The sequence below is a fragment of the Eleutherodactylus coqui genome, chromosome 12, assembly GCF_035609145.1.
Source record: "Eleutherodactylus coqui strain aEleCoq1 chromosome 12, aEleCoq1.hap1, whole genome shotgun sequence".
Classification (NCBI taxonomy): Eukaryota; Metazoa; Chordata; class Amphibia; order Anura; family Eleutherodactylidae; genus Eleutherodactylus; species Eleutherodactylus coqui.
The window spans coordinates 125,521,659-125,547,543 of record NC_089848.1 but is presented as its reverse complement, the minus strand read 5'-3'; the positions used below and the strand labels follow the sequence as shown (position 1 = coordinate 125,547,543).

Sequence of the window (25,885 nt, the reverse complement as noted above, 5' to 3'; positions counted from 1 at the left end):
CCAGCCACATATCAATATACATGCCAGCAGAGTACTAGAAGGTGCGCACAGGAGCTTACACTCACAGGTAGACCTGCTCCAAGACTCGTCTAAGGCATCTAAAGTCTCGCCTCTTCCTATAGATCATTAACCACTTAAATGCCAACATAAATTGCCTAGATTAGACATCCTCTAGATATTTGCATAGGATATAACACAAGGTGATCCTGCGGTTATCTGATATACTACAGCGCTATATATAGACGCCGGTCACAATAGCGCCAACGCCGCTCGGAGGTAAATAGACGGAGCTTACACAGACATCAGGATTCTTCAGTCGCCCTCCTTTGGTTCTTTTTAAGAGTCTAATCCAGGAGGCCTTCATTAGCCAGACGGGTTAATTATTGCACCCAGCGCAGATCCTTCCCAGACAAGCGCACGGATTATCTTGAAGAACGGCATTGCCTTCCTGATCCATCTTTTCTTGTAAGCTCCGAGAGCGACGGCACACGTCAACTTCAGCAGAAGTAAAGGGCGAGAGGTCGTGTCTCCTTCTCATTCCAATCACAAGTGGCCATTCATTAAGGAACGCAAAGGTCATTCATAAGAAGAAGAAGTGCAAATATGTCTCCTTGTCATGATGGTTGAGAGGATGCTGAAGACAAGGCATGACTGCCGCCTGCGCCAGGTGATGGGAAGCACGGAGAGGGAGGCTACATCGCTCCTGGAGAATGGGCGCTGGATGGGAATAGAGAATCGTGGGCAAAACGTATTCAGTGACATTTGCGAGTGCAAAGTTCAAGCAGTCTCTTTAGGGATCTGGTTGGGGGACGGAGTCTGGCCTCACTGAGCATGCTCCGCAGCCCGTCCTTACGCAGTTGCTCACATCACACAGTGCTGCTAGTCTTTGTCAGATTGCTTTTCTGCATCTCAAGGGTACACAGCTTGAAAATAGCAAGACGCTGGTAGCCGGAGCCGCCGATCATCCGCACCACAACCTGTACTTGTAGTGTGCACCGACTGCAGGGGGAAACACTAAATACAGGCTGTATACAACGCCGGAGGGAGATAGGGGAGAGTGCATGGTAAACAGAGGCATGGGGAGAATATTAGACATGGAATAAAAAGGGCAGACTACAAAATATTAGATTATATCACGGATGCTCATGTAATCCTGAGAAAGACAGAATTATGGAACAGGATCATTATGTATCATTCATAGCCTGTAAAAAAATGTTTTCACACTTGTATCACCGTCATCCTATATCTATTAACCTCATATCTATCTCATATCTGTCTCGTATCTGTCTATCTCATATCTATCCATCTCATATCTCATATCTATCTCATATCTATCTATCTATCTATCTCTCTCATATCTATCCATCTCATATCTATCTATCTCATATCTATCTATCCATCTCATATCTATCTATCTATCTCATATCTATCTATCTCATATCTATCTATCTCATATCTATCTATCTCATATCTATCTATCTCATATCTATCCATCTATCTCATATCTATCTCATATCTATCCATCTATCTCATATCTATCTCATATCTATCCATCTATCTCATATCTATCTCATATCTATCCATCTCTCTATCTATCTATCTATCTATCTATCCATCTCATATCTATCCATCTCATATCTATCCATCTCATATCTATCCATCTCATATCTATCCATCTCATATCTATCCATCTCATATCTATCCATCTCATATCTATCCATCTCATATCTATCCATCTATCTATCTCATATCTATCTATCTCATATCTATCCATCTATCTCATATCTATCCATCTCATGTCTATCCATCTATCTATCTCATATCTATCTATCTCATATCTATCCATCTATCTCATATCTATCCATCTCTCTATCTATCTCACATCTATCTATCTATCTATCTCATATCTATCCATCTCATATGTATCCATCACATATCTCTCTATCACATATCTCTCTATCACATATCTCTCCATCTCTCTCTCTATCTCTCTATCTATCTATCCATCTCATATCTATCCCTCTCATATCTATCCCTCTCATATCTATCCCTCTCATATCTATCCCTCTCATATCTATCCCTCTCATATCTATCCCTCTCATATCTATCCCTCTCATATCTATCCCTCTCATATCTATCCCTCTCATATCTATCCCTCTCATATCTATCCCTCTCATATCTATCCCTCTCATATCTATCCCTCTCATATCTATCCCTCTCATATCTATCCCTCTCATATCTATCCCTCTCATATCTATCCATCCATCTACATGTGTTCAGTTCCAGCAAAATAAAGGGTCACTTGTAACCAATGTTTGAACAATATTGCAGCACACAAACTTTGGGGGCATTCAGTATGCCTCATGCCTTGTAAGCAGATTTCTGGCATTCAAAAGTTGCCATTTTGGTACACGTGCCCAAACTGTAACGTCTTACACTTCACGTTTTCTATGGGAGTGCGTCCAAACAGCTGCAGAGAGGAGTCTCCTGGCATTCATGGGTGACAGCACGGGGAACAGGGAGCCGGACGAGTATAAGAAGTACATCCCCAGACTCCTCGGACCTTGCTCTATGAGCACTATAACGTAGTTTATGCTGCTCATAGGTGGTGACAGGTTCCCTTTACCTACCACACAACTGGTCAGATTGTTAATGGATAGGCATTACATTTACCTCTAGCTTTAGAGACACAGTAATGTACGGATTAGACCAGCGACCTCACATGGTCCAGGCGAGGCCTCTCCCGAGTGAGCTGTTCAGCATGCTGGATAGCTCCCCTGAGTCCTGATACCTTGTTCCTCATCCCTTGTCTCCTGTTGCTCATTTCCCTGTATAGTCCACTCCATGTCTTATTCCTCTCCCAATTAGCCCTCTATATAAGTCTGTCCCTGTCCCTTCATGCATTGCATTGATTATTGTGCTACATCGCCTTGATCAAGCATCATCTCCTTAGCCTGCTCCTCTACTGCAAACTGCAACTACCTGTTAACGACCTTTGGCTCTGCTTCTGGCAACGCTACCTGCCTCCTCCACTTGTACTGCAAACGGTGACTACCTGTTAATAACCCCCGGCTCCTTCTGACTTCTCTCTGGTCCCACAAAGCTACTACACTTACGGCTCCAACCTGGCGCCTGACACGCTATAGCTTGTGTGGAGCTTGTTGACCACTAGATGCCTCTATGACGCAGAGAAGAGATGTCACCCCGTTACCAGAGTCTGAGAGGGGCGCATTATTGGGATGTGAGAAGTTGGATGGTCGTATCGACGAAATGTAACCACTCGGCTGTTCTGGCCAGACTGTTAAGGGGTGTTGGGACCAGTGCATGTGTGAGGGCACACAAGGCGACCAGGCTTAGGGCGCCCCCTACAGACCACCAGTAGAGAGGAGTGTCTGACCAGACTGTTAGGGGGTATTGGGACCACTGGATGGGGGCACAAAATGTAACCGGGCTCAGGACGCCCCCGACAGACCACCAGTAGAGAGGAGCGTCTGACCAGACTGTTAGCAGGTGTTGATACTAGTGGATGTGTGAGGGGCCACAATGCGACCAGGCTCAGAATGCCCCCTACAGACCACCAGTAGGGAGGCATTTTCCAGCAGGATAATACTCGGTCGCACACGCAAGGGGATCACAAGAATGTCTTCCCAACATTTTCACACTTCTGTGGCTGCCCGGTCACCAGATCTATCACCAATAAAACATATATGGGAACATCTGGGATGCCAACTTCTACATGCCTCCATGCCCGCCCGTATCACATCTTGTATCCAAGCTAGAGGTGGTACAACAGGGTACTAGAGCTTCCAAGCCCCCATATTACATTTTGCATCTAAGCTAGAGGTGGTGCAACAGGGTACTAGAGCCTCCATGCCCCCCGTATCACATCTTGTATCCAAGCTAGAGGTGGTACAACAGGGTACTAGAGCCTCTATGCCCCCTGTATCACATCATGTATCCAAGCTTCAGGCGGTACAACAGGGTACTAGAGCCTCTATGCCCCCTGTATCACATCATGTATCCAAGCTTCAGGCGGTACAACAGGGTACTAGAGCCTCTATGCCCCCTGTATCACATCTTGTATCCAAGCTAGAGGCGGTACAACAGGGTACTAGAGCCTCCATGCCTGCCTGTATCACATCTTGTATCCAAGCTAGAGGCGGTACAACACGGTACTAGAGCCTCTATGCCTGCCTGTATCACATCTTGTATCCAAGCTAGAGGCGGTACAGCAGGGTACTAGAGCCTCCCTACAAGGGGTCGGTTCTCCACAATAAATGATCCTTTTCCTCTGATCTTGTAATCACTTATATCATTGTTACAATCACAGAGAAAGTTTCATCCATCCGACAACTTCCAGGTGGGATTTTACTGACAGTGAGTATATATATATATACACATACACACACACACACTCCACTATCTGAGCCATGTAAACTAAGTGCCGACTCTCCTAATCCTGTACAGGATGCACCCCCGGGCATGCGGCACAAGGAAGGGGCCCCCTTTAATATTTTAGTACCTATTTCAAGAACCCCGCGTCCGTCTACCACACGGGGCGCTATTCCTACGCTTCTCCAGACAGGACGCTTCTTTTGTTCTCCTTATACTTTATTTGTCGTCACGTCAGTCTGGAACATGGCCATCGCTGTAAAATCAATGCAATGACCTCTAAAACCCTGTGCACTCCCATGACATGACTGCGCCGCGCTCGCTGGGCTCTGCTGCTCCGCTTAACAATGGAGATGAAGATCGCCAAGACGTTCTCGCTGCAGAAATCAGATACTGAGACAAACGGCAGTAATACATCACTTATCGCCGCCGCGGCCATAAGGCCACATTTAGGAAAAGTTTTGTTTGTTGCCAGACGCACACAACTCGCACGGAGGCGGACCCCGCGGTTTTCCATGGGTCTATTGATATGTTCTTTTGTAGTGAAGCTGCGGGGAAGAACACGCTGCAATTTTGGGGGGGTTTCTGCGATTTGGCAGAAAATTCGCTCCTTATTTTCCATGGACGATTTAAAAATTGCGTTCGCATGTCCATGCAACTGGTGTGCCATTTTTAAATTTCCCTATTGAAAAAACGTATGATTTTTCACGCACATGGAAAATGCGCCTGAAAACCACATTTGGCGAGATTGCATCGCAGTAACATAGAAAATAGCAATTTTACAAGTGTGACTTCGAAGCGGATATCGCGCACCCGTGTAAATACAGCCTGAGAGCTCGTTCACACAAGCGTACTTGTGCGGCGTGTTATGTTCACATGTGCCTTTTCACAAGATGTTCGATAACGTGAAAAAAAATCGCAGCACGCCGTATTTTGCTGTGTATTATGCAATGCAATAGGCCATTGAAGTGAATGGGCCAAAGTACAGAGAATAAGTAGCAAACCGGCGCGGTCGCTGTGCATTCACCCAGCAAATCAATGGGCCGCTCTGCGTATTTTTGGCACGCAGCGTATTTATACGTCTGAAGCCCGCATGCGCCGTGCGATATGGACCGAATTCGCACCTGAAAATAGCCCAATTAATTTCAAGGTGTTCAGTCACATGAACGATTTTTCTCTCAGATCCTCGCCCGTGGGAATACAACGTTAGTCTTATATGCGCAAGGAAGGCGAATTATGGCAAGAAGCGCTCAGTGCCGTACAGCGACAGGCACCAGCGCTCATGGTGGGATACTTTACCTATAGTATACTAGTAAGGCACTCATCCTAAAGAGTTAATATGTTGCAATGAAGATGGACTATGCAGATCTGCCAAAAATTGTGTAAAAAACACCACCTGCGCAATACTTGTGCCAAATTTCATCGCAGCAGAGCTGAGCATGCTTACAGGGCACTTGCTGATTGTCTGAGCTCTGGCCATAAAAGGGATAATTTTTGCTGCGCACTGAAGTGGAGGGGAGGCGCTGTTGGCTGGCACGCTGAGGAGGGTAATGCTGCCTGGAAGGAGTATGGGGAGAACAAAGGAGAGACAAGCTGAGCACTTGGCTGAAAGGAGGACTAGGAGAACAGTGGGAGAAAGCCAATTAACATGAGCAAGAACAAGGAGACAGGAGAGTGCAGAGTTCGTCAGCAACAATTTGTAAGTGAGGTCAACCTCAGAAAAACAAAACACTAGGTGTGCGCACTGAACAGAGGGGTAGAAACAGTTTGTTAGTAGGCTTGCTATAGAAGAAAGGGTTTATGGTATGTATACTAACTTTGTGCAAGTTTCCGGTGCTCGGACCCAGATAATGGATATTAATGGGACATCACATGTGTACAGAGGATCCGGCTGTCCTTCAAGACTGTGTTGGGGTGGAGATCACCAAAGTGAAGTTTTGCATTGCATTTCTCCCTCTGTATGTTTGTTGAGACAGTCGTTACCGTTAATAACCAAGTGCTCATGATATTGTTCGCAGAGCATTATGTTATGACAGACTGTTGACAATCTGTAACTATTGCTACATTTAGCTTGTAGTAGATCGCGTCTAGGGGCCTCAACACAAAAGTGTAATCGCTTAATTCTAATCGTTATCTTATTCCTCTCAACTTGACATAATGGGGAAGTTCACAATACTGGAATCAAAAGACTGAGCTATAATTATAAGATTTCAGACTCTTTTCTTGAAGGCTTCATGACTTATAAGTATCTGATGATGAGAACGCTCTCTAAAGAATGCTGATCAACGGGGGTCTGGCTCCTGGAAGTTCCAAATGGCCGATCATGTAATACATGGATGAGCCAGGTCCACCTGTAAGAGGTTCAGTTTGTATTGCGGCTCTTGACCCACTTGGACGCCCCCACCCGAGGATCGCAGAAATTGAGGCAGATACCAATGATGACTGAAGAATACTTTTCTACACAAGTGGCACAAAGTGCAGAGGTTGCAGTCACAATGGGTATAAGCCAGGGGCAGACAAAGTGTCCCCACAGTCGCTCCATTTCCAGGTAGCACAGGGTACATGTCCCTTGCACAGAGGTCCTCAACACTCTTTGTTCACTCATGGGATAAGCTTGATAGTTGCCGACTCTATATAAGGCACATAACTTGTCAGTAGCAGTAATAGTACAAGGCATGGTGGTTACAGTCTCTCAATGAGGGCACTTAGTCTGGTGGTTGCAAGAAACAGTCTCTCACTGAGGGTACACAGCTTAATACTACGAGTGTTTTGTCACCCAAAAGTGGGTGGTGGGTATGTTTATGTTAAAATATCTATAGGCACAGTCAAAAAGCGCTGGGCACTCAACTGGTTATGGTCTCTTTGCAGGGCACTCACTTCAATGAAACAGAACACAGAGCAACGGGTTACACCCAACAACTTGGTCACCCTGGCAGCTGTCCCCGGGCTTCAGTTCTGGGCACCCCACTTTAAAAAAGACATAGACAAACTGGAGCAAGTTCAGAGAAGAGTCACCAGGATGGTGAGCGGTCTGCAAATCATGTCCTATGAGGAACGGGTAAAGGATCTGGGAATGTTTAGCAGAAGAGAAGGCTGAGAGGAGCCTTAAAGGGGTTGTCCCGAGAAAGCAAGTGGGGTTATACACTTCCGTATGGCCATATTAATGCACTTTGTAATGTACATTGTGCATTAATTATGAGCCATACAGAAGTTATTCCCTTACCTGTTCCGTTGCTGGCGTCCTCGTCTCCATGGTGCCGTCTAATTTCAGTGTCTAATCTCCCGATTAGACGCGCTTGTGCAGAAGGGTCTTCTCCCTTCTCTTGGGTCTCGGCATGAGCGGTGTTCTGGCTCCGCCCCCTTCTACACGTCATTGCGTAGCTTCGCCCCGTCACGTGTGCCGATTCCAGCCAATCAGGAGGCTGGAATCGGCAATGGACCGCACAGAGCCCACGGTGCACCATGGGAGAAGACCCGCGGTGCATCGTGGGTGAAGATCCCGGCGTCCATCTTGGTAAGGTAAGTAAGAAGTCGCTGCAGAGCAGGGATTCGGGTAAGTACTAAACTTTTTTTTTTTTTAACCCATCCCTTTTGTTTGTCTCGTGCCGAACGGGGGGCCTATTGAAAAAAAAAAAAAAAGCCGTTTCGGCGCGGGACAACCCCTTTAATAGCTGTCTACAAATATCTGAAGGGCTGTCACAGTGCAGAGGGATCAGCCCTATTCTCATCTGTACGAGGAAAGACTAGAAGCAAAGGGATGAAACTGAAAGGGAGGAGACACAGATTAGATATTAGAAGGTTCAATGAGTGGGACAGGTTGCCACGGGAGGTGGGGAGTTCTCATTCAATGGAAGTGTTCAAACAAAGGCTGGACAAATATCTGTCGGGACGATTTAGTGATCCTGCACTGAGCAGGGGGTTGGACCAGAAGACCCTGGAGGACCCAATGACCCTGGAGGTCCCTTCCAACTCTACCTTCCTATGACTCTTTGATTATATTAGTTGTGTTGAGTTATTTAAATTGTTCTTGTTTGTTTTTTTGCAAACAGGTGAAAGTTTATAAATTCTGCAAATTAGCCTCATTTGTAATGGGGGTTGAACAACGTTAATTGCAACTATAGATCCCAATGTAGTGAAAAGTTTTGTAAAAGTTGTCATTGCTTCTCACTGGTCAGTGGGCCCCAATGTCGCCGATCCTAACTATTACCTCCACAAACAGATGACATTTTCTGCTCGCTGTCGCCTCCAGCTGCACCATAATGTAGATTAAATATAACTCTTGGCACCATCAGACGTGACTTCTGCCAAATCGCTTTTTTCCTTTATTTCGTCAGCCTCGCTCCGTTTTTTTGGGTCCTTTGTTGACAGATCTGCTCTTCTAAACGCACAATAGTTTAATTTGGGCAATATATTTTTATTATTCCGGACATGACTTTAATTTCCCTAAATGCGTTTGTGATGAAGTCATGACTGCAGACATCGTTATTGTCTTGGGGACGGCTGCAGAAATGTCACTTTCCTCTAATTTGTGGAAGTGAAAAGTATTGGAAGCTCCCTGAAAGTAAACTTACTAACACAAGCCGGAAGTCCTCACACAGCTTCTTGTTCTGATGGGCAGCGGGTCTAAAAGGCTTCATGTAAACATAACCTTCTCACGAATAGGGAGGGTTGATGTGTTTTTCCTAATTTTAACTCTTTGAATACCATTCAAAGTTTACTTTACCTTGCTATGCGATAGCAGCGCTCTCAGTTAGGGCGCACTCAAACCGGCATATATCACCCGCGTATTACATACATACTTCGTGTGTTATATGTGGTCCTAAGAGCCCATAGATTACTATTGGGCCCCTCACACCTGCAGATTCTTTCATGCGCGTAAAAAGATGCACAGCAGGTCCTTATTTTGGTGCGTAATACGCAGACATAGACTATGGAGATTTAGCATAAGCAGTAAATATGCAAGCTGTGTACGCTGCCCATACACATTAGGTGACAGCCTGCCGAACCCGCCAACTTCAACATGTTTGGTTGACCCTCTAATGTGTATAAGGTCACCATACTCTCCCCTGACGGCAGACATTGGGTCAAAGAAGATTCAAACAAGTTGGATTTCAGATCCAAAAAAACATTCACACTGAGCCGATCGTAACGTCAATCTGAATTACTGTGATAGTCACTAAGGGCACCATTACTGTGAGGGGGTCACTAATGGTCCCTATTGCTGGGGGGGGGGGGGGGGGATTACAAAGGGTGTGGCTTAATGTAAAAAAAAATAAATTCCATGGCACTGGTGGTGCAGGTGGTGGTGTCACAATGCAGATTCAGGATGTGAGGCAGACGAAGGAGTTACAAAAATACAATATTATTAAACAAAAGAATAAAAAGGAATACTGTTGTAATGACAAGCAATTAAAGGGGTTCCGTAGAGTCACTGATCGCTAGATATGGCTAACTCAATCCTAGGTTCAGTAATGCTCTGCACAATGTTATCAATAATATACCTAAGGAGCTAGCCTGCAGAACAGAAAGACAATCAATGTGACTTAATGCATAGTCCCTACTTTAAGGTGTTTAATGTCCTACTACTATCAACACAGTACACTTAGGACACAGTGTCCGAACCCCAGCCAATATGTCTCTGTTCCCATTCACTACAGGCTTGCTAGATAACCATTTCATCCTTGGCATTGTGCACACTTATTTGTGGGAAGGCGGCCTCACTTACGGTTGTGTTATGCAAGATGCATCACTTGTACTGACCCTGTTCCTGTTGTTCGTGGTTGCAGTCCGAATGTCTCCAGCAAGGTGTAGCTCTTCCTTTCCATAACAGGCAGCCTCTGAGTTCTTTGCCAGCCTTTTCTCTCTCTGGCCTCTATAACAGTCCTTCTCACTTCCAGGGACCCAGGCTTCAGCTGTCCTTTCCAGACTCTCTCCAGTGGCTTCCTTGCAGACTGTCGCAACTCTCCAGCAGCAGCTCCCCTGCAGATTGTTGCACCTCCTTCTGCAGCTCAGCTCTCATACACAGTCCCTGCTGCTCTCTTCTTTGACACAACTAAAACTGTCCTTTATATAGCCAAGCCTCCAGCCACCAAAAGGTTTCTAGTGAGCTCATCTCAGTTTGGAGCAGCCATCTTGGTGCTCCATTGTGAAGCCCAATACACCCTAGGCAGTGCCACAACTTTCAGAGGCAGCATTAACCCCTTAGGCGTGAGTCCCTTACACTGGAAGTGTCCCCTCTTTGTGATGTTGGAAAGACAGAAGACATGATTAGATGAAGATACAGAATACACTCTTGTTAAAGGCCCGGCTCACACTACCGGGTTAGATTACGCATGTGGGAGGCGCTCAGCGGTATTGCGCATGACCATGGAGGCTCGCAGGCGGTCATGCGCAGTACAGGTTTTTTTCTTTTATTGTTTGCATTGCCCGCACTGTCGCTTAGCGATGACATGGGTACCCCAGCCCATACGCAGTGTTAATTGTCGGACACCTCCATTGCCATCAATGGAAGCCATCCACGCGAAATCATAAAATAGAGCATGGTGCGTTTTTTCTTCCACTCATGGAATACAGAATTTGTATCAGCAAATGTGAAGAAAAATTCAATTGACGCGTTTTACTGTGAAAAGTCCGCGCAGACGCCGATCTCTGAATTTGCAATTCAAATCTGGTCGTGTGAGACCGGCCTAAATTGCATAGAGCTCCTCTGCTAAAAATCCTCAATGGGGTGCGAGGGACTGAATTAGTGGTGATGAATAGCGCCACCTTGCTAATACTTTACACGAAGAACAAATGACATGCAATCCATATTCAACAGAAAGGAAACAAAATAAAATTTCCAAAGTCCGGGCAACTTCCCATAATCCAACAACCGATAATCCAGAAACTCTGATAATACAGAAATGTTGATGTTTTCAGTAACGAAATGCACGATGAGCTTTACTTTATACCGCAGCCAGGAGACGGAATGAACAGGAGTTACACGATGCACTGATTATGTATGTATTATGGGAGCTCTTTACAGCGCGGACGTCCTGCATGTATTATATATGCAATATACTGAATACATTATAGGAAGCAGCTTTGAAGCCAGCGATGGGAGATAAAACCGGCGTCCACCCAGCAGACAAACCATAGTTAGGTATGAAATCAGCTCTATGCCGCTGTGAAGTATAATGAAGCTGTATCAGTATCACCTCCTTACTGTCACACAGCAGCCTCAGGCTTAATTAGTAGCAGAGCTGCTGTGAAATCAATCCCGACGCTGCACAAATTCATTCATAAATGCTATATGCAAGACGGAATTGGATAGAGCCATCATGACTGCATCGCATAACTATTCCACTGGATGAAATCCGCTGTATACAGTATAATGATACAGAAACCGGAGAAACAAGCACAAGAATAAAGTGAAATAACGGAGGAGGGGGGCTAGCACTAGTTCTGGTGGTCTAGAGTGAAAGAAAGGGTCGTTTTCTACTCCCTGGTGGTCTAGGGTAAAATAAGAGCTTAATACCCTGTTGTCTAGAGAGTATGAGGGGTTGATATCTTGTTACCAGGTGGCGTGGTGTAAAATAGAGGCTTGACACTTGGAGGTCTAGGTCATATAAAAAGTGTTAATTAAATAATTCCCTGGTGGTCTCAGGTAAAATAGGGGGTTGATACCTGAACGTCTGGGTTATATGAAGGTGTTAATATCTTATCCCGTGGTGGTCTAGGATAAACGTTAACAGAGGGCTGGTCACTAGTTTTGGTGGTCTAGAGTGAAAGAAAGGGTCGTTTTCTACTCCCTGGTGGTCTAGGGTAAAATAAGAGCTTAATACCCTGCGATTTATAGTGTATGAGGGGGTTGATATCTTGTTACTAGGTGGCGTGGTGTAAAATAGAGGCTTGGAACATGGAGGTCTAGGTTATATAAAAAAGGGTTAATATCTTGTTCCCTGGTGGTCTAGGGTAGAAGGTAACAAAAGGCTGGTCACTAGTTTTTGTGATCTAAAGTAAAATAAGAGGTTATATTCTACTTCCTGGTGGTCTAGAGTAAAATAAGGGCTTAATGTCAGGTGATCTAGTGTATGTGAGGGCGTTAAAAGGTTATGTCATTAAAAACAAATCCTATACTAACCTATTCCTCCCCAGGCAGTCTTCTTACCAGATCTTCTCCTTGCTGATCTTCTCCTGACTCCTCCAGTCCCCCCGGTCATGTTACCTCCAGCCAGCTGAATTCTCTTCTTCCTGTGATGAAACATACATTGCTGGCATTCTGCTTTCTGCAGGGCAGTGTACCAGGTCACTAGTGCCTAACAGGGAATGCCGAATCCTCGGCAGCCTGCTTTAGTGCGCATGTGCGCTGTCTTGCTGCTAGTGTTTCATATACTATAAGAAACATTAGTGGCGAGATATCACGCATGCACGCCAAAGCAGGCTGCTGAGGATTCGGCATTCCCTGCTAGGCACTAGTGACCAGTATACTGCCCTGCAGGAAGTGAACTGCAGCGATCGGACACTCCAAAACAGGAAGAAGAGGATACTGCCGGCTGGAGGCGAGGTGATCCAGGGACTGGAGGAGCCAGGAGAAGATCGGGGAGGAGAAGATGCAGTAAGAAGACTGATGGGGAAGGAATAGGTATTTTTTTTTCTTCTAATGACAAAACCCCTTTAATATCTTGCTCTAAGGTGGTCTGGTGTAAAGTAGAGGTTTAATACCTGGAGGTCTGGGTTATATGAGAGCATTAATAACTTGTTCCCTCGTGTTCGAAGGCAAAAAGTAGCATAGGGCTGGTCACTAGCTCTAGTGGTCTAGAGTGAAAGAGGGGGTCACATTCTTCTCCCTGGTCATCTAAGGTAAAATAAGGGCTTCATACCAGATGGTACTTGGGTATTATGGGGTCTGATCTAAGGTCTGTACTTATTATTTAGTCTCTTTGGGCTCTTGTATTCTTTTCGGGATCCATATTAATTATGAGGTCTGATAAAGGGTCAATAATAATTATGGGGTTGTATAAGGAGTCTGTATTCATTCTGGGGTCAGACCTGTGACCAATGCAAAATCTGCAACAAGGCCCCCAGCTATCATGTGTCATTTACAATACCGATCATCAGGCTCTAAGGCCCAGGTCAGACAGCTATTTTTGAAGCAGATATGGCTGTACCCAAAGTCAAACATGTCTTGGCAGCAAACTGCAGTTTTTGGAAGGAATCACCAGGACGGTCTGGACTGAATGGAGAAGAAAAGTACAGGGAGTCATCGGATTAAATATGTATTCTGCCAGTACATGTTTCTTTTAAGATGTGTTAAAATCCCTTCCATTAGAGAGTAATGTGACTTTTAACTGATTCTAGGGATTACAAGGAGAAGGGGCCACAATTTACCTAATCAGCCTACAGCACCGATTCACCTTGTTCCAGCCCCATTGTGAACTATAACCCGCGAGCCCCAATATCCACTTTTTATTTATTTATTTTTTGCAAACCAAGGAACTAAAGAGATAGTTTCGGTAAAACAAAAGCACGGACGCTGAAGAGTTCTGCCCTATCGGAGGATTGCTCAAGGCTTCGCCATGAATCATCCAGAATTGTTTATGTGGACTGCTAGCACGAGTCCTCGCCTACAATTGGAAACATATGTCTACCCGCCAGAATAGTTTTAGCAATAATCAGCTAATGAAACGCAGTCTGACGCCGCCGGAGTGCGGCTCGCTTCTCAGCTTTTTATATGTGTTGTTTCCTACCCAGATGTCAATATATAGAATCCCAGAACATTATCTGGATTGCAGCTTACATTCCTTTTACTATGGCCTGTACATACTCAGATGTCATGGATTGGCTCCAAGCGTGCAAAGCCGAGGGGAGTAAAACAAGTGCAGAACAAGTGATACTATAACCCTGCAGTTATTTAACCCCTTTGTGACCGCTACATTAAATTTACATCGCTGCTTGCTGGGCTCTGTGCAGCAGCAACCTAAATGTACGTACTACATTACGCTGGCGATGTGGTTTGGGTGCCGTTGACAGGAACTGATGACGTCATCAGAGTAACAGCCACTCACAGCGCTAGCCTGGAACGTTTGGTGTAGTATAAAAAAAGACTTATAGTGTAGGTTCACTTTTAACAATTTATCTAGAAATAAAATAAATTTATAAGGGTACTTTCACACTTGGCGAATTTAGGTGCGGATATCCGTAGCATATTTTGCACTCCTGATTTTGGTGCAGATCCATTTGATGCAAATTTTTTTGTGGATCCGAAGAAGATTTCACCCTTTCAAATGAAGGGGTGAAGTCTGTTTTGGACCCACATCAAAACTTGCACCAATGTTTCTAAATTGCTCAGAAACATGCCAAATTATTTCAAATGTGCTTCCAAAATAAGGTAAACCAATGGAAATGGGTGCTGGATGGCACAGGAAATGCGTCAGTAGGTTTAGAGTATTTTTCTCTTCTGTTACGGCCATTTTGGTCCACACGGCCTTAAGAAGCATGTCAAATTAAAGTTTAGTGTTTTTATACATTTTTCCTATCGGATGAGCCGGACCTCCCTTTGTCTTCTTTGCTGCACCTGGTCAAGAGTGTCTGCTTCTGTCGCCTGGCGAGATTGGTTGGCGGGCTGGTGTGTTTCCTTTTTTTTCTTTTGTATTGACACTTTCTAATACCCTCAGAGTGAAGTCTGATGCAGAATTTAACGCGTTTTTTGATGTGGTATTGATGCGGTTTTTTCTGCGGAGGAAAATCTGAACCGTTTTCCGCTACGTGTAAACGCACCCCAAACAGAAGTATTTAACCTCAGGATTGTCAGTGGTTGTACAACACGGAAACGTAGCTTTGCTAAACTAGCGATCTCGCTAAATTCCTTTGGTCAAAGCAAAGTAATTCATTGGCGCCCCCTCATACCAGCTCCTCGCCCACTGCACATCCCGGTGCGCAGAATGAATACAGCAATAAGTGACATCTGTTTACTGTGAGACACTTTTGGAAATGTGAGAAATTAGACATCTTTTTTCCATTTCTAAATTTGACCCTGAGGCTTCATTTATTGCCCCCCCCCCCCCCCCCACCATGTTGTAATGAACCAAACACAGTGCAAAACAACGAAAAGACTGATGTTCACTGCAGATTTGACCCTTTGCAATGCAAATGTAAGATGCGGCTGCAGGTTGGCTGTAGGAAGGTCTCCGCTGTATCTGAGCACACGACTACTGTCAATTCTTACACATTACTGAATGCCTTCGCTTTTATTGACCTACGGTAGACCACGGCTGCGGTACAGGATATGGGGGCTAATGTACGTCTGGTGAAAGAAGGACAGCTTCAAGATAACTTACAAGAAGACAAACCTTATTGATCTCCTTCCTCCCAACTAACAAAGGCTATGAGAGCAGCAATCACTACCCGGCTGACAATAAGAGGGTCTACATCAGCACTCGGCTAAACAAGACAGGCATGTCATAAGAGGTTGTCTGGGACTTTGGTAACCCCAATTCCAAAAACATTGGCCCGCTGTGTAAAATGTAAAGAAAAAAAGAATGCAAAGACTTGCCATATTTCACCATCTACACACAATATCATCAAAAGATCCAGCTAATCTGGAGAAATTCATTTGCAAAAAGGACAAGGCTGACGGTCAATATTCAATGCTGGAGATCTACGGGCCCTCAGGCGTCACTGCATTAAAAACAGCAAATCACTGCATGGGCTCAGGAATACTTCCAGAAATCATTGCCTGTGAACACCGCTCACTGTACAATCCACAAATGCAAGTTAAAGCTGTATCAGGCAAAGAAAAAGCCAAATATCAACACAATCCAGAAATGCCGGCGTCTTCTCTGGGCCAAAGATCATTTAAAATGGACTGAGGCAAAATGGAAAACGGTTCTGTGATCAGATGAATCAAAATTTGAAATTCTCTTTGGAAACCATCGTCACCGTGTCCTGCGGCCTCAAGAGGAGAGGGACCATCCGGCCTGTGATCAGCACACTGTTCCAAAGCCTCCATCTCTGATGGTATGGGGGTGCATTAGTGGCTATGGCATGGGCAGCTTTCACATCCTGAGAGGCACTATCAATGCTGAGCTATATACAGAGGTGTTAGAACAACATATGCTCCATCCAGACAACGTCTCTCGCAGGGAAGGCCTTGCATATTTCAGCAAGACAATGCTAAACCACATACTGCATCCATCACAACAGCATGTCTCCACAGAAGAAGAGTCCGGGGGTGCTGAATTGGCCGCCTGCAGTCCGGACCGTTCACCAACAGAAAACATTTGGCACATTCTGAAACATAAAATCTGGCAAAGACGACTGAGAACTGCGGGGCACCTAGAACCCTACATCAGACAAGACCAAGACAACATTCTTATCCCCAAACTCCAGAAATTGGTCTCCTCACTTCCCAGACATTTACAGATTGTTGTAAAAAGAGGTAGCCATAGCCCGGCCCCAACTTTTGTGAGATGTGTTGCTGCCATCAATTTCTTAATTTTTAAAAATGAAATTAAAAACCGTCTCCATTCCCTTGTAGAGAGACGTTGATGCCATCTAGGTTGTGACAAACTAGGGGAGAAGGCAGTTAACAATCAGCAGGAGAACCTTGTGTAGAAGGCAGCAGGAAACGTTGGTCACCACAATCGTGGGCTACAGCTATAGGCCAAAGTTCTAACCAGAGTGAAGAAGGGGGTAGAGAAAGGCATTTCAGTGTACCACCCGAACCTCCTACAAACCACGGCCTACAGTGAGTGTACGAGCTCTGATTTGGCAAACAAGAATTGTGATCTGGTAGATACGAACCGGGATTCAATTGAAGTTACATTCTGTGGCAAAAAGATGTAGCATGGAAGTGAATGTCCTTCAGCAACAAGAGGGCCTAGTCCTGTGGCCTGTAGCCAAAACTTCCAAAGGCGCAGTCTAGATGCTCCAAAATGTGTCTCTCCCTACAGTCCTTCCAAAGCAGTGACACCTCTGGAATTATCTACTATGGCCTGAAGAAACCCTGTGAGGCGTCAGTCGTAGGTAAGGCCTCAGTTGAGGGTTTCCTCTGGGCCATTCCGCCCTTTAACAGGGGCTTACGCTACATCCTAGACCCTGTTAAACTGGGATGGGATGTAGGATCCCCCATTCTGGCAACATGCAAGGGTTGTAGAGATGGGACTTGTATCTATCAAACATTTATGGACTATCTTGTGGCTATACCATAAATACCTGAGATGGGAATATCCCTTTTAATCTGTTCCAGGGTAGCTGGGCATCAACACAGATGCTACCTGGCTTTAGACCTCATCGCACATGATGGATCCATGCTCTTGGAGTCTGTACTGCAGTATGTGACTCGGTACTAGAGAGCCTTGGGGCGCTGTTACACTGACCAATTCAATGCCAGTGAGTTATAATGAGTGCCAATTGGCAAACCAATTAGATTAGTGCTCGTTCACATGATGATTGTATGGAGACGAGCAATCATTACTGCGCTCGTTAGTCCCCATCCAGCGATTATCGCTCAGCTCCCTGACGGATGTGTAGTTGACCAGCAAGCAATTTTATTCTTGTTATAAAGGCACAATCAGCTGACAATCCGCATTCATGTGTTTGTTTGTTGATCATCGTCCCTTTTACAATACCTGATGAACGGGTGGCGAAACATGCGGGTGAATGTCATGCCCCCAATAATCATGGAAAAATGCCCTGAAGGCGCTCTGCAAATGTCACCGTATGACACCCTGTGAGAGACATCTTCTCCCCTAGAAGCAATGCTGGAAGGGCAGAAAGCTCAATAATAGGGCATTGGATGAAGTGGGAGGAATATGGGGTACATGAGCTCCAAACGCCTGGGGTGCCAGTGTCATAGGTGGTGTAGTGACACAGGATTCGGGGTATGATGCAGCAGATGGAGTAACCAAAGTTTACAATGTTTGTAAACCCAGAAATAGAAATCAACAATAATAGTCTAGTAGTAATGGCTACACAAGTAAAGACAGCATCTGTCGCTAGCGAGATCCCAAGGACAATACTTCGGGCACAAAAGGAAATAATTCCAGAAGAACAACATCAACAACACTCAAACATTATCAGCACCGTTTACACAATGTCCGGTTATGGCATAGATGGCACAGCGACACAGCTTCCCCTTAGGGGTTAACAAGGGTTACAGCTGGTTCCCTTATTCCCATATGATGTCACTTTAAATAACACAGTCCATTACCCGGGCTCGAGCATCAGCCACTTGCATGATGTTAGTGTCAGCAACAAAAACGTAACTTGAAGCTCCCGGGCCCCCATGCAAAACCTGTAACGGGGCCCCCAGCTATAATGCTTTATTCATAGTACTGGACTCACTATATAGAGAAAAGCGGCCTTATGGGCCCCCTAAAGCTCCTGGGCCCGGGAGCAACCGCATCCCCTACATCCCCTATAGTTACGCCCCTGGCAGCAACATGAACCCGATCTCCTATAGCAGCCTGCTAACACACTGGGGGGCATTCAAGAAGGCTTTATGCCAGTTTTCTGGCATAAAAGGTTGTAAAATGTTGTGCAATGGCTGCTTGTACAAAAATTTTGCAACTTTACAACCTTCTGCACCAGCCCTACCACTTTTTCACAATATGGGCATGGCTCGTTGTGAGCCCCAGATCGACAGATTTATGTTTATTTTACACCAAAATGTACAGCTCCATCTGTGAAGGTGCACAGAGGTGTCGGGGATGAGCTGAATACATGAAGAGGCGTGCGCCCCATGTAGTCAGAGCACCATACACTGAAGAAAATCTTACTAAGCCCGACACATTAAATGCTGGACTTGGTAAATTTCCGCAACTGCCTTTAAATCTTTCCCCGGTGTGCATGCCTATAGTCGATTGAGGCTAGCCTCACTTACAATACGTCTCATGGGAGTGCTCACTTCGACGGACTGAAACTTCTCCAAGGTCAGAAGTGTACTTCTATTACAATTTCCATAAGTTCTTGTTACTGTTCAGTTGTCCGGCTGTTCTGGAGACAGAACCCTAGCTCTCTCTGGGCTCTAGACACCAGGCCGTCACTTGTGCTGTCCTCTCTCAGCAGCTCCTCAGCTCTCTCAGACCCAGCTTCAGCAGCATCTCCAGCTCTCTCTGCTCAGCACTCTCTCCACTGTGACTCAGCATAAGAAGGTCCCTTTTATAACCAAGTCTCTAGAATGTTCCTACTGAGCATGCCCAGTTCGAATGTGCCAAAATCTGGTGCAAATTTTGGTGCACACAGTGATTTTGGTACAATTTGTGGCGCATGACATTTTAACCATTTAGGATAGCCCCTTACACCAGTCTGCACATTATCAGACACCAGTAGTATGGCACATGGTAGACAAGGGTGCGGATATAGACTTTGCATTGGGGCTCTGAAGTAGTAAAGGACAACCCGCTGTATGACCACCTACTGTGCGGCAGGTCGGGTGACAAGTCAGTCTTAACTACGGATCATCACTGAGCTTCTGTATGCCTCCAATCATATGTCATATTACAGAAGTGCCGTGGGGCCTCATATACTTCTATAGGGTCTGTATTACGGGTTTGTACGGAGCCGTAAAATAGCTGTGTGCATGAAGTCCTGAACTGGCCATAAACACAGGACCATGGCCGGCCTTCGCTATGTGCAACCAGTGCAGTTGTACTGGCTGATTTGGAGGGATCGAGGGGCATTAGGGAATCCCTGACTGACCAAGAAAAGTCCTGCACAAAGTTCCATCTGACATAAGATCAGCCCTGCATGAGATCGCTGCCATGACCCATGGAGGCCAGAATGCCCCCTCCCTGTAACCATTCCCGACTCCCAATAAACAAACACTCCTAATTTGGATAACATCGGCCACAGCAGCCTATTCATTAACAAACTATACAATGAATTAACAAAATTACGAGGGGGGAGTCCTTGGAGCCACAAAATCTGGAGCCACCACAACCGAACTGATAACACTGCCCCACCGCAGGCAAACACGCTCAGGGGCACCACAAGCCGCCCTTAGGTGGCTACCACTATTGCAACTTACAGCCGGAGGGTCTACTGCCCACCACCACCAGCCAAGTCACCACACCAGACACGATACGGATTACCCAGGAGGGAGTCTTAACGGGTGAGACCGTGCCCACCCAACTACCCCCTACACAATTTCCAATGACTCCAAGGACCCCCCCACCTGACACTGCCGTGACAAATTAACCTTTTACTACCCTTAACCCACCAAAAAACGGACGGGCGGGCGGGACTCTCTGCTCACTCCTCTCAAAGATGGCAACGCCAAAGCTCCCCACTTTATATAACTCCCCGCCCACTAAACTTTCCACCAATCCTGACCCTTTCCCACCTATCTTCTGGTAATTTCTACCCAAACCTCCCCCCTTTTATTAACCTATTCCTAACTCCAGCTATCTGGACCCACGCGCCATGCTGGGCTTCCTCTTAAAGGGGCCACGGCCCTTCTCGCTCCAGCCCCTTACTTTCCACTAACTTAGCTCAACTGAACAAACTTATTTCTGTAGACAGATGGAGATCAGCAGCCGCCCTACGGTCTGGCCCCGCTGATCTTATAAAACATCAGTAGGATACACCGACCACAATGCTAACAGGCATCTGTGCTTTGCTAGTATGACATCCTCTTCACGGCCCTTTAAGTACAACTTACACTCCTTGAATTCGGAAACTTGTCATCTGAAATTAACGTTTATTTAGCAGAAATAGTCGGAGTAATAGGAAGTTAGGAGGCGCCTGCTGGTAGGAACCCATAAATATAAATCAGAGGCGGACATCATAAACACGTTTTAGGGGCTGCGGCCAGATGACCCCCAGTGACCTCAGCGAGTACTGAGATGAATCATCTGATATTCCGGGAGGAACGAGAAGATTCACATTCAGTAACACAGAGGGGCCGATCCGATGCCGCAGGGTAATGTCACCTCTGGTGGCAGTGCCAGGGACCATTTGGCCACCGCCTGGCATGCTTGGCACTTGAATACATTATAGTTACATTGGGGGAATGCAGCCGCGGGTCAGAGGAGGGGACAGGTCCTCTTTAAAGGGATATTCCCATTTCAGAAAGGATCTCCATCTCAAGAATGTAGCTGCCCGGCGGCTGACCTGGTTGTGAGCGGCGGACGGGAATCCATGTACAGCCAAGTGGGCAGCTGTATGCTGTTTCCGTAACTCCCACAGAAGTGTATGAGAGCCGAATAGTAAGATAGTCCGCCCGGCTAATTCCATTGTCCGGGCAACCTCCTACAAATGTCTATTCCCATCATGGTCATGTTTGACTGAGATGCGAATATCCCTTTAAGAACGACAGGTTGGAGACCGCAGCCTCAAGGAATGCATAAGGAAACTGCATAAATAGTGATTCCCAAATACCAAATAACGCAAATCACTCATATAAGCAGCATAAAGATTCACAAAGCATTCATATTAAAGGGGTTCACCAAGGAATCCTTATGATAGGTTGTTCATTTGCTGGGGTCCGCCACTCGGGATCCCACCTGATCGGTTACATAGGGGTTGGAGCAGGAGAAGCTGCTCCGATCTCTATGTAGTGGCCAACAGGTGTAACTGCAGGCACAACTATCAATAAAATCAACAGGTTTGAAATGACAAGCGCCGGCCACTATACAGGGGTCGGAGCTGCTGCTCCCACTCCGGCCCCTGTGTATCCCAGCTCTGACAGCAGGCACCCGATCAGCTGGGATCCCGGCCAATCAACCATTGGTGTCCTATAATCAGTAGCGTTTCTGCCTGGAAAACTCTTTAAGGCCGAGTTCAAACTTGGTGTTTTTGGTGCCTTTTTTGTGCGGATCTGAACTGCCGGGGGGAAAAAGCCAATCCAAGAAGCGTGTGCGTTGTTTTAGAAGCCGCGGGTCGTTGTAGAACCACTCACATTTTTTTTCAGAAGCGTTTTAAAAACACATAAAAAAAACAAGTCTTGGGGCGTTTATGAGTTTTTGTTGCATCTCTTACTACAGGAAAAATACCTAAAAATTACTGCCTGAATATTTCCAAGCTGTGCGCAGTTTTTAGGGATTCTGCGCAGTTTTTAGGGATTCTGCACAGTTTTTAGGGATTCTGCGCAGTTTTTAGGGATTCTGCGCAGTTTTTAGGGATTCTGCGCAGTTTTTAGGGATTCTGCGCAGTTTTTAGGGATTCTGCGCAGTTTTTAGGGATTCTGCACAGTTTTTAGGGATTCTGCGCAGTTTTTAGGGATTCTGCGCAGTTTTTAGGGATTCTGCACAGTTTTTAGGGATTCTGCGCAGTTTTTGAAATCTACATGCATTTTCGGATGCATTTTTTTTTGTTCTGATTCAGAAACGCACCAAAAACACACAAAGATATGGCGTGAAGCGCGAGCGTCCGCTAAATGGAGCTTTCATCAGGTCATTGCTGGTCGTACCGTATAAAGCAACTAAAGAGCCTGTTCACACACGCAATCCCCTGCAAAATCTGCAGCATTTCTATGTCAAAGACTCGGAGTCAGCGGTGGATTCGAAGACGATTTCAGCCTGCGCATAATGACGCTCTCTCCTCCGAATACCGAGAGCGCAGCGGACGTCAACCGGCAGCCGCTACTGAGCGCCGCCATCTTTCCCCCGGTGACAGGCAGCTCACTTCCACACAACGGCGCTCAGTAGCGGTTCTCCGGTGTGCGCTGTGCTCTGGGTACTGGCAGCGCTTGGTACTCGGAGGGGAGAGCTGCGCTTACAGCAGGATGACATCAGCTGCGGATCTACAGCTGAACCCAACGCCGCGGATATTCTGTTGTGGACAATCTGCAGCATTTCCGCTACGTGTGAACGCACCCCAAGGGGATATTCGCACGGGACGTAAGTTCCGCTGTGGAACGTCCACAAGATGTCTTGTGATTGCGCTTTAGCAAAGCCATCCAGCATCTCTAGAGTTAACAGCAGATCTAAAAATGCACTTTACTGCAGATCCATCAAGGGAGTCGCAGCAAAATGCGCAGGGGTTACATGAGGTCAAACTCACCGTGACCGTTAACGAGCTGCAGACTGTATATCGGCTCCGCAGCTCACATCATACTGAAGATTTCAGTAATATATATATCTCTCCTCCGAAGTTTAGTAAAACTTGAGACACTGACTTGTGACGACCACTAACTGGCGCCGTTACGGGTTAGGTTTAGGGTAGGAATGACCAATCGAGTAGTCACCCAGCTTTCCCTAGACCTTGCATGGCATATACATCCACCACTGTGTAAGTAATGTAACACTGCTCTCTGTGTGTCAGCGTTCACTGCCGTTCTGGAATTCTATTCCTGAATCATTGTTTGGGAAACAATAAAAGAAAACGTCAACGTATTTTGCTGCCGTGGAACATCGCTTGTGCGACTCATAAAGTCAGTTATGGCAAATGTATGAAAGAAAGGGGCGAGCGGAGTCGTTAAATGCTCTTACCTCATCGGATTGCTCGCTGCCAGAGAGGTACATTGCTGGAGCCCCCAGCTAATAAACTAGGAAGCCAGCGCTTCCATCAGACAAAGAGTTTTTGTTGTGGTCCAGCTGGAATACGGAGCGCTCCCTTTCCCACGCTCCGAGCTCTCTATATATATGGATGTATGGGGGGCGACGCGGGCAGCGGGGGGCTCACAGCAGCATCCCGGGGAGTATAGATCCCTTACTGACCGAAAATAATGCAGGGTTCTGGTAAATGAAGGTGGTCACATGCTCCGGGGGGACGACCTCATTGGCTGATTGCAAACTGTTGGAACTTTCACAGACTACTTGGAAGTTTTCCTATTTTCTTCCAGGGTGACGATAAACTGCAGTAACTTCACGGAGAGCTACAGACTTCATTCACAGCGACTTCCATATGTAGTAGTGGCGGAGTACAGAGGCAGCAAACCTCAACCTGACACAAATGTGTCACACACACAGCTGGAGAAAACTTTAACTTGACTTTTCATTGACTTTTATTGTGTGGTGTTCACACAGTGTTTTGGTTTTGCTGCATCGTCACTGGAGGAGCAAAACGTAGAATACGGTTCTGTTTGACCTCCGGTTGATTGCAATGCGATATTCCGCGCTTCCGTTATACTCAGATCCGTTCAGTTCGATCTCATTTCTGGTTTTTCTGAACGGAAAAATTGTACAATTTCCTCTATTGGACCCGGCGATCACGTGATCGCCAGCGCCCCCTGGGATAGAAGAGCTGCTGGGTCACTGAGCTCTGCCAGTGACTACTGGGGCTCCTATGGATGCGGCTCCTATCTAAAAAAATCTAAAAGATGACTCAAGCCAAATGCACACGGGTGGAAATTCTGCAGCGAGATTCCGCACGGAATTTCCGCCGCTGCACACTGCCATAGGAATGCATTGGTTCATGCAATCCTATGCAGGCAGCCGCGATTTTGATTGTGGAAAATCTGCGCGGTAACAAAATTGCGGGATGTCCTATTTCTGTACGAGCCTCGCAGAGGGTCTCACGCCTGCGTCATCGCTGACACGCCGGCTCTGCACTGCACATGTGCGGCTGTGCGCCGGCCGGCACATCCGCAGAGCGAAGACGCCGGACAGGTAAGACGTGGGTCATGGGTCGCCATCCCACTGCAAGAATCTCGCAGTCTGAATCTGACTTGGCTGTCTGCATTCGGTCTTACATACATGACACAACGGAAAACTTTTAGTCTCTCGTCATAACTGGTGAAGCTTTTTAGAGTTAAGTGCCTCGTACAAAACTTGTCATCTTTATGTAGAAAATGTGCTATTTTATGAATTCCGAAGATGAAAGCAATCTGCTGATAATGTGAGCGGTCCTACGGGTCAGCCCTGAGTGCTTGGTAAGAGGGTTTAATGTGCGGATTAAGTCTGTGTGTCTTATGATGGCCATGCACCTCCGACAACCCACAGTCTACATGCTATAGCCGATAGTATAAGGGGGCTCTCCTCCTCTAGTGGTAATGTATGCATGCAGGGGACCCCCACCTGTGTAGTTAGTAGAAGGGTGGTTTCACATCTGCGTCGGTACTGTAGTAGACATGATGATTAGTTAGCGTAAAATGTCTATTGATTTGTATAAACTAGATGTATTACGCAGCTGTAGTGACTTTTACTCTGTAGAGGCTAATGGCCATACAATTTCATTATGGTAATTGCTGGACAATGGCATGGTGAAAGATGTGTGCTATAGCGTTAGCCTAATGTAAAGCTCCTCTGCAGCCTCTTGGGGGCTAAAGTCACAATGCTATACTGTAAGACTGAAGAACTGTATACACTTTGGGCATTTTCCCTCCCTCACCCTCAACTTCTGAGATAAAGAAGCTGCTTTTGCCTGACCACTTGTTGAGGAGACAAAGACTGGCTCATACACTGGACTTGAGAGGGGTGTGGGGAGGGGCGGGGGATTCCATATGGCCCAACGAATGAAAATACAATATGTTATTGATGTAATATGTTTTACGCCCATAAAGGGCAGGTATTATGTGTTTCAATAAACCTGAGGCTCTGAGCATTGTACGCCCAGATGCAGTTTTAGACCA

At 46.1% G+C, this 25,885-nt stretch overlaps 1 protein-coding gene across 3 annotated transcripts in view; it reads right to left on the bottom strand.

Annotated features, from left to right (window-relative positions):
* Positions 1-23,998, bottom strand: part of CACNB2 (calcium voltage-gated channel auxiliary subunit beta 2) — a 136,626-nt gene extending 112,628 nt beyond the window's left edge. For 2 of the 3 annotated variants that reach the window (XM_066585258.1, XM_066585260.1), the window contains exon 1: positions 296-364. In XM_066585258.1, the coding sequence (XP_066441355.1) occupies positions 296-364 (69 nt within the window). Of the gene's footprint in view, positions 1-295; positions 365-23,804 lie in introns of those variants that run through there. The other variant, XM_066585259.1, reaches the window with a different exon arrangement.
* Positions 23,999-25,885: the final 1,887 nt, after the last annotated feature.